At 45.8% G+C, this 10,143-nt stretch overlaps 2 protein-coding genes across 2 annotated transcripts; both read left to right on the forward strand.

The window, feature by feature from the left end:
- Positions 1-1,182: 1,182 nt before the first annotated feature.
- Positions 1,183-2,623, forward strand: LOC127611164 (olfactory receptor 6N2-like). The gene has a single exon (XM_052081532.1). It carries the CDS (start codon positions 1,296-1,298, stop codon positions 2,208-2,210), a length of 915 nt encoding a protein of 304 aa, XP_051937492.1. The 5' UTR covers positions 1,183-1,295; the 3' UTR covers positions 2,211-2,623.
- Positions 2,624-9,070: 6,447 nt separating this feature from the next.
- LOC127611383 (olfactory receptor 10A5-like) lies at positions 9,071-9,763 on the forward strand. Its single transcript, XM_052081891.1, has one exon. It carries the CDS (start codon positions 9,071-9,073, stop codon positions 9,761-9,763), a length of 693 nt encoding a protein of 230 aa, XP_051937851.1.
- The last annotated feature ends 380 nt before the right edge of the window (positions 9,764-10,143 follow it).

Consider the following 10,143-nt stretch of genomic DNA (forward strand, 5'->3'; position numbering starts at 1 on the left):
AGGTTAAGTCTCGTCTCTGGAACTTTGAGCAGCAATCACTTGAGTGCTTATGATGAGACCAGTGAGGTGCGGAGGAACGGTGTGGCATGTTGTCTTTTGTAACTGAAGAGGAGCCTGTTCATAAAAGTGCTCAAAATCGACACTGAATTTACAGAGGGGTGCCCGAACTAGGCACAGTGGATTTATCTGAGGGGCACATTAAACAAAACAAAGGAAGCCTGTAACAGGAGCCTATTACAATTTCTGTTATTTACAAAGTGGGGTGATGATATATTGCATCTTTCCATTGTTTTGGTTCTGCACTAGTACCTCGGTCTGTAAAGACTCAGGCTTACGTTCGAGTCCTGGCGTGGATAAAAGTGTAAAAATGCCAACAAGTTGCTGGATGTCTGCTCATGCGCTTGTTGGCAACGGTTGAGATGCAGCACTGTTTGCAGACCTCTTTCACTCGGAATCTCCCCTTGCATGCCTGCACGTGTGGGAATTTGCTTCTGGATGTTGTGTACAACAGAAAGTGTTGGATAACGGTGTTGATGAAAAAGCAAACATTGAGGGAGCGGGAGAGCCAGAAGTCTTTGGAAACTGATAGCGAGGGGACACAGAGCAGGAATAAGAGACGGTGACGAAGAAAGAGTGTATGTGTGTGTGTGTGTGTGTGTGTGTCCAAGCAAGCATCCATAATCTGAGCCGTTTATCCTCAACTCGGATAAGCAGTAAATAATGGATGGGTGGATATTAATTTGACAGGGAGCATTTGCTTCTGGAAACTGTCTGAAAATGAACTTAATTCTTTATTTTCATACTTCAAATCTGATCATATCCATTTTGAACGAGTCCAAATGTGTACTGACCAATCTCAGGCAACCGTTTTTAATCACTTTCTCACATTGAAACTGAATTAAATGAAATGATTTAAAGCCACGTGCCAATTATGTTCGGAGGATGTTGACAGTAAGCACATTACAGCAAGCCAACAAAAATGTTTCCAGAACAAACGAAATGTTGATGTAGCAGAACTGCGTGAAGATTTCGGTGTTAAAGGCCACAACATTACTCGGGGTGTCTCGATACATGCGGTGTGTGATACGATTGAAGGAGGGTTTGTTTGAAATCAAAAGATTTTCCACGATTTCAAATCGATTTCCCTTACACCCTTAAAAATTGGCCCGCAAAAATAAATAAATAAATAAATAAAAATAAAAAGCAACTCTAACCACCAATGAATTTTTCTACTTTCTCTTTTCACAGACGGTGTCAAGTAACAGGTTGGATCACAAGTGTGTGGGTATGTGAAAATGCCAAACCTCACGCTGTCTCCTTACTTTAACCTCACCATGTTCATGAACATCGGCCCATACCGCTACCTGGCTTTGGCCTCATGCCTCCTCCTCTACCTCTTCATCGTGTGCGCTAACTGGGCCATCTTGCTGACCATCTTCCGCGAGAAGACCCTTCATGAGCCCATGTACATATTTATCGCCTGCTTGGCCTTCAACGCCCTGTGCGGCTCCACGGGCTTCTTCCCCCGTTTCTTGCACGACCTGGCGTCCAACACGCACCTGATCTCGCGGGCCGCCTGCTTCACGCAGATCTACTTCATCTACACATACGGCGGCAACGAGATGACCACGCTGTGCGTCATGGCCTATGACCGCTTCCTGGCCGTGTGCCACCCGTTGCACTACCACAACAGGATGACGGTGAAAAAGGCCCTGACCCTGGTCGGTCTGGCCTGGCTCTTCCCTATCTCCGTCATCATCATAGCCATCTCCCGGGCCACCGCGTTGCCCCTGTGCGGCAACAAGATCCAGAAGGTGTTCTGCACCAACTGGAATATAGTCAAGCTGTCATGCGTGGCCACCGATCTCAACAATGGTTTGAGCATGTTTGTGACCATCTGTATCATTTTCCTCCCGTTGGTCTTCATCCTCTACACGTACACGCGCATCATGAACGCCGCCTGGAGAGGCTCAGCAAAATTCAAGGGGAGAGTATTCCAGAGCTGTTTGCCACACATGGTCTCCTTTGTCATTTTTTCCATCGCCCTATTTTGTGATCTCGCCCTGAGCAGGTACAATGCGGAGGAGATGAACCCCTTTGTGGCCATAATTTTATCTCTGGAGTTTGTGATTATTCCACCAATTCTCAACCCGCTGGTATACGGTATGAAGCTGCCGGATATACGCAGACACATCTTGAAGATCCTGTGAGATCGTGATAGCCAGTGGTGTGGTTAGGGCAAATTTAGGGGTGTGTCAGCAGCCCTAAAATAGCCTTAAGCCCTATAAATAAGTACTAAATGAAGAGTTGAACACACTAACTACTTGCCAGTGTCAGAAGCTTTTCAACTACGGTGGTGATCACATAATTGTCTCCACAAGAACTCGAAATGCATCTCCTCTGTTTAAAAGTTTAAAGGGAAGGAGGGAAGTTGTTCTTTGTATATTTGACAAAATGAGCATCTCGTTTTGTAATTATCCACTTTGTATCCTTTCATCCACTACATTTTTAAGGTAGCAGGTTCGATTGACTTGAATTTGATTACGTTTTATGACATTGTATTGAAGAAAATGTGACTTTTATTGTCTATTTTCACAGCCAGCTTTAAGTCCTTGTGGGGTTTTAAAATCTATCAAGACTGTTGTTTTTTTGGGTTACATGCGTGTACGTTGAACTGGGGAGACATTGTGGGGCCCACAAGCATGCCATGAAGTCCCTGGGAGACTATCTGCTGCAGCACATGAAGAGTGTGTGACAATCACAAAGTAAGAAGTGAAATGCCACATACGAAATGAACTGTTCGGTAAGAAGATGCTTCTCCCTTAATTTCTTGTTGGAGGAATCATCTTGGAGCTAAAAGGTATGATGGATAGTCCTTCCCACCCCCGCCAGCCCGCCCTGACAGCACTGGGTAGCTCCTTCAGCTAAAGACCGTTACACCCGCGCTGCAAGAAGCAGAGATACCGCCGCTCGTTCCTACCGACTGCTGTCAGGCTGCTGAATAAACATGCACGAAAACCTGTAACCATTGTAAATAGCACAGCCACCTTTTGTATGAATAAGATGCATATATGCAACTTGCATTTGCAATGTGTACAGTTTTTCTGAAACATTTATTTTGTGCATGTAACAGTTGTTTTTTCTTCTCCCCCCCCCCCCCCCCCAAATTTGCTGCTGTAGACTGCAAATTTCCCCAATGTGGGACAAATAAAAGTTATCTTATCTTATGACTGATTTCAACACATTTTACTTCATCCTAGCAATGTGAATCTTTGGTGTGTGTAAATTAACACTCTCCCTTAAAAAAGCAGAAAAAAAGAACATTAAATAAAGTGCCGGAGTACTTCTAAGTTCTTTGTTGAAGGGGCTACTTTAGAAGCCGATTTCAACCACAATTGGGTGTAAGGTATGTTAGTGGAGATGGAATAATGCTTGGTAGTATAGTGAATATTGAGGTACAAGCCATTTAATCCATGTCGTGGATGCAACAGGCACCACTCAGCAATGTCACCAAAGAGTTTGTTTGTTCACCGGGTGTGGATACAAATTCTACAGTTACTTTTCAGAGCTTATTTTCCTACTACAATTCAACTTGAGAGCATATTTGGAGGACTAACACAATGAGGTCACAAACACAAGCACACACACTACTCGATGACTCCTTCATTCAACATGAAATGTACAAAACATCAAGTAACGTTTCAACATGTTAATAAAATTTAAGAACTACTTACACAGCGACCCCTTGACCAATACAACGACATCCACGTGTTGGGCATATACCGAAGCAGAACGAATGCTGTCGGGTATGAGGTAAATTAATACCGAGTGGCATTATGGGTAAAAATCCTGACCGGAAATCATGCACTGCAGACGTAATAATAAAAAGTCCGAATAACGAACGAAATAATGAACGAACGAAACAAAAATGTTTACCTCACATTGACAGTTCCACGGTTCCGTTTGCATAAATCGTCAGTCGGGGACAGAATGAGGACGGGAAGATTGGGGGTGATGCTTTTAATAAAGGAGTTTGAGCTTTTCTGCATCTACCACAATGCATTGCTGTACATGTTAAAAAGGTGGCAATGTAGCCCACCGCTTTGGCGAACGGATTGGATTTTCGGACGTTACTATTTTTAGCACAAAGGTCGAACGATGGATAAACATAGCACCTCGAACCACCTGCTTATACTTCAATGTGCTTATTCTCCGTCGGAAATATTTTTTTAATTGCCAGAAATGTATGGTTCTAAGGCTGGGACGTGACACAACACATAACCTCACTACAAATGATTTTTAATAGCCAACAAAATCAAACAAGGCTCTTTAGTAAGGCCATGGGATAGACAATATTTTGCATTGCGGAATCTGTTGCCATCACCGTCAATGCGTTCCTTCAAGTCGCTACTGTCCGTCTTTCCTGTTTGTGTTATTAATGACACAAGTCATTATGGCATTTAACTGATGCTTTAATATCATGAAACGCAACTGACGGCAACGATGGCAAGCCGCACCTTGCCTCTTGGGTTATACCATTTTAACTAGCCCGGGGGTAATTCAACACAATTAATAATAAACAATATTAGCTTTAATATAAATCGAGTCTTTGGGGTGGTTTCACTATCCGACCCCTGCTGGTCTTGTACTGTCCCTTTGTGTCCATCTGTGTCTTTTCCTCATTTTGTCCGTTTGTCCCATCCTTGCTCATGTTCTCTTCCTTCATACCGTCACCAAACCGACTCTCCTGTGGTCTGGGAGGTGTCCGGTTTAGTTCTGTTGGTTTTGTAGCCTCGTTTTGCTCCGTTCGTCTCTCAGCCATATTTTGTTCTGCTGGTCTCAGAGCCACTCTGTTACGTCTGTACAGAGTACCTTCTACATCCACTACATAGGATCGAGGGCCCGCCTGCTGGAGACACACACCTCTTCTCCATCTCCCAGTCCGATCTCCAGGCAAAGGCTGCATCCTTATTGGTTGGCCAACTTTTAGTTCTGGCAGATCTCTAGCCGATTTGTCATACCGCATCTTGGCTGTTTGATGCTTAGACTTCAACTTCTCCGTAACACCTGTCACTATGCATGGCTCCAATAGACTCTCCGAAACAGGAAGTGGCGTTTTCAGACGGCGGGCCATCAGCCTTTGGGCCGGACTGTAGTCCATGTTGTCCGAAGCGGTATTCCTCCACTGCAATACCGCCAACCAGGGATCCGTTCCAGCACCAGCAGCTTTTTTACACAGATTCTTGGCCACTTTCACAGCTGATTCAGCCTTGCCATTTGATTTGGGGTGTCTCGGTGAGGACATAACATGTTCAAACCCCCATTCTTTTGCAAATCTTCTGAATGTGTCATTCTCAAACTGTGGCCCACAGTCAGTGATCACCCGGTCAGGCTGGCCATAGCGAGCAAATTGTGACTTGCACTTCAGAACTGTGGTTTCCGCTGAGAGGTCAGGAAGCTGTTCAATCTCCCAAAAATCGGAGTAATGATCCACTATCATCAGAAAGTCTTGCCCCGCTTGTCTGTATAAGTCCGTGCTTAAAATTTGTCACGGCCGAACAGGAAGTGCATGCGACATCATTGTCTCTTGTTGTTGTTTGTGTGCATACTCATTGCACACGAAGCACTGGCCAACAAAGTCTTTAATTTCCCCCCGCATATTGGGCCAGTATAGCGTGTCTCTCGCCTGTCTGTAGCACACCTCTCCTCCTATGTGACTGTTGTGTATGCGGTTCAGCATTTCCATCCGCAGTGATCTTGGAATTATGACTCTTTGACTTTTGAAAAGTATTCCATCCTGTGCACTGATTTCATCTCTGCCCGACCAATACTCTCTGATGGCTAAGGGTGTCTGCTCCTTGTGTTCAGGCCACCCCTCCATGACCAAATCTTTCAACATTTGAAGACAGGTGTCAGGTGTGTGGTCTCTGATTTGTGTCAAACGCTGATTAGTGACGTTCAGGTAGTCGACTTGATTAATGTCTTCAGCTTTGTCTTGCACCCTCTGTAGCATGCACACGGACTGCCGATAATAGGCCTCATTGCCTGTGTTGACTGGTACCATGGCTCTACTAAGTGCATCGCTGATATGCATGTCGGTGCCCGGTTTGTATGTTACCTTGAGGTTGTAGTTTTGCAATGCAAGAAGCATGCTCTGGAGACGCTTCGGAGCACACAGGAGAGGCTTGTTGAAAATAGCAATGAGTGGCTTGTGATCGGTCTCTGCTGATATTTCTTCTCTGCCGTAGAGGTAATGGTGGAATCGTTGACATGCAAACACGATGCTCAAACACTCCTTTTCAATTTGAGCGTAGTTTTGTTCGGTCTGTGTTAATGCACGAGATGCATAGCTAACTGGTTGGCCATTCTGGAGAAGGCAACACCCAAGACCCTTCTGGCTGGCATCACTTTGTACGGTGACAGGCTTTGTCACATCATAGTATTTCAACAGTGGTGCTGACGTCACAAGCCTTTTGATTTCCTGAACAGCTGCATCATGCTTAGGCAGCCAGTGAAACGTGACATCTTTGTCGAGAAGCCTTCGCAGGGGTTCACATATTTCTGACAGGCGTGGAAGAAACTTCGCAAGGTATGTAACAAACCCAATAAATCTTTGCACCAACTTCACATCCGTGGGGTGGGGCATCTCTTGAACTGCCCTGATTTTCTCTGGGTCTGGGTGGAGACCGTCGGATGACAAAACATGCCCATGAAACTTGACCTCCCTGACCTTAAACTGTAGTTTCATTAGGCTGAGTCTCAGTTTGATCTCCCTGCATCTTTCCATCAGCGCGATTAGTTTACCGTCGTGGTCCTTGATCGCTTCCGCATCTGTGTCCCCGCATCCGACAATCAATATGTCGTCAGCTATTGGTTCGATTCCAGTAAGCCCTGACAATAGCTCATCTTGTTTGCGTTGATAGACCTCCGGAGCGACCGACAGACCAAACGGAAGTTTTAGCCATCGGTATCTTCCCCACGGAGTCCAGAACGTCGCCATGAAGCTGCTCTCTCTGTCCAGTTTACACTGAAGAAAAGCATCCCGTGCGTCCACAAGCGAAAAGACACGAGCTTTCGGGAGTTTGTACAGAACGTCGTCAAGTGTGGGCATTTGGTAGGGCGAGCGTTTTAATGCTTTTTTGAGGTATTTGGGGTCTATGCAGATCCTCATTTTCTCTGGCTGCTTAACGATAACCATATTGCTGATCCACTCTGTAGGCTCAGACACAGGGGTAATATGACCATCACGTTCATGTTTATCCAGTCGGGCTTTTACCGCTGTTCTGAGGGCCACTGGGACTTTTCGTGGTGAAGTTTGTACCGGGGTCACAGAACTGTCAAGCTCAAAGCGAACCTCTCCCGGGAGCGACTGGACTGGGTCCGTGAACACATCTGAGAAAGACTCAACCAGTTGCTGCTTGGTAAGTGGCCCAGTGCTGCTCTGCCCTATCAGATTCAGTTCTTCTGGGATGGTGAAATGCATTAGCCCCAACTCCACACTTGTTGAGCCCGACAGGAGGGGGCGCTGTTTGCACCTCACAACCTCGAAGTCTAAGATATGCCTTTTGCCGTGCACCACACATTCAGTTCTAAAAACCCCAATTGAGTTGAGCGTTTCTCCAGAATACAAAACTAGCTTGGTCTTGCTTGAGAGTAGAGGAACGTTGGGCGCAAGCTTCCTCTTGTCTCTGATGCTCATTACATTGCACGTGGCCCCCGAATCCAACTGACATCTCTGGGGTGCTCCGTTTAATGAGAGGGTAGCGAACGATTTTCTCCCATGACCATGTACAGCACCAATGCTCTCCGCCGCATAGATATCATCCTGTTCTTCATCAAACTGCGCGTCTTCCGTGATATTAACTCTCTGGTTGGATTGAACTTTTCTCATGCACACTTTTGCGAAGTGATTCAAAGTCCCACATTTGCGACATGTTTTTCCAAATGCTGGGCACGCATCCGCTCCCCGTTTGTGTGAGCCACCACAATATTTGCACTCGACAATGTCCCTTCTTCTCTCTCCATCTTTGGGTTTATACATGCCTCGCGTGCCCCGTTGCTGTTGCTTGTCTGATACGTGAATACTCTCTGAAATGCACTCTGGCGTCATGAGTTTCAATTTCATACCCGTCATTTCAGCCTCTCTGCACATATCAATGGCCGATCTTAGTGTCAGGTCTTTCTCCCTAAGTAGGCGTCTTCTCACATTTTCGTCAGTGATACCAAGGACCAGCCGGTCGCGTAGCAGCTCTTCTTTTAGCTCTCCGTATTCACATGAAGCGGCCTTCTCGCGCAGTCTCGTAACAAACGAATCAATTGGCTCACCGTCATCTTGCTTGCAGTTTCCAAACACGTATCTCTCGAATATTACATTCCGTTTTGGTTTGAAATAATTCTCCAACGCGTCCAATATCTCCTTCACGTCCTCCTGTTGTGCAGCAGACAGGTTCAGGTTGTGTTCGTACACATGGCGGCAATCGCCCCCCACAAGTCTTCTCAGAGCAGCGGCCTGCACTCTTTTGTCTTCATCTCCCAAACCGGAAGCCAAAGAATAGTCCTCAAATTCAGCACGAAAGTTATCCCAGTTGTTTGCAACATCTCCAGTCAGCTTCATCTCCTCCGGGGCTGGGATGCTAACGTTAGCCGCCATGTCGTCAGCCTCGTTGCTATCACGGTCGCGATACTGGACTCCCACCTGCGTGTCCCGCACACAATAAAGTCACAGCTGCGACGGCACTAATCGAAAATAGCAGTGGGTAGGATCACTTCTGACACCATGTTTGTGTTATTAATGACACAAGTCATTATGGCATTTAACTGATGCTTTAATATCATGAAACGCAACTGACGGTAACGATGGCAAGCCGCACCTTGCCTCTTGGGTTATACCATTTTAACTATCCCGGGGGGGTGGGGGGGATAGTCCCCAAACATTTCCCCCGGGCTTTTATGAGCTCAATTAATCAAACTCTCAATCACAGTTGACTTTTTTACGCTCTATAGTCATAAAAAGGGAATAAGACTATGTTGACCAAGTGATGAGTAGAAATTTCAAAAAAAATGCTTTAAAATGCAAAAACTCATCAGAAAAAGAAATACTCATGTAATATATCTGATCTCGCACGCTGCCTGCTTTACGCAGATCTACCTCATCTACACATACGGCGCCAACGAGATGACCACACTTTGCGTCATGGCCTATGATCGCTACCTGGCCGTGTGTCACCCGTTGCACTACCACACCAGGATGACAGTGAAAAAGGCCCTGACCCTGGTCGGTCTGGCCTGGCTCTTTCCCATCTTCATCCTCACCACGGTCATCTACCTGTCCGCAACGCTGCCCCTGTGCGGCAACGAGATCCAGAAGGTGTTCTGCGCCAACTGGAATGTCGTCAAGCTGTCGTGCGTGCCAACGATGGTCAACAACGTGGTGGGCATGTTCATGACAATCTTTACCGTTTTCATCCCGTTGGCCTTCGTCCTCTACACGTACACACGCATTATGAGCAGCGCCTGGCGACGGTCGGCCAAATACAAGGGAAGAGTATTCCAGAGCTGTTTGCCACACATGGTCTCCTTTGTCATTTTTTCCATCGCCATATTTTGTGATATCGCCTTAAGCAGGTACAATGTGGAGCAGATGAACCCCTTCGTAGCCATCATCTTATCTCTTGAGTTTGTGGTCATTCCGCCAGTTCTCAATCCTCTACTGTATGGGATGAAGCTGTCGGATATACGCAGACACATCTTCAGGATGCTGTGACATCATGGCAGCCGGTGGTGTGTGCGTGTACATACATTATATATATACATATACATATACACACACACACACCGATTTTTGGTGTTTTGACCGATGGACTGTCTACATAAACATAAAACAAAGAGAATGACGTGTATTTTAATATATAATTCCTAAAGAAACTGATATTTAAATACAAAGAGTGGCACATCATGTCAGAGAGGATACAGCAATACTCACAGGCACATATTCTTTATCCTCTGCAAAGAATGGATATTATTGGGCTTCCTGAGGAGCTGAGATGACCATACAACTGTGTTTCTATTTTACTACCCCCCAGGTGGCCAAGACATGAGAAGCAGCAGCATATTGTCCATTGATTGATGGAAAAAATGTGGCAA

This window comes from Hippocampus zosterae, chromosome 12 (genome assembly GCF_025434085.1).
Source record: "Hippocampus zosterae strain Florida chromosome 12, ASM2543408v3, whole genome shotgun sequence".
NCBI lineage: Eukaryota > Metazoa > Chordata > Actinopteri > Syngnathiformes > Syngnathidae > Hippocampus > Hippocampus zosterae.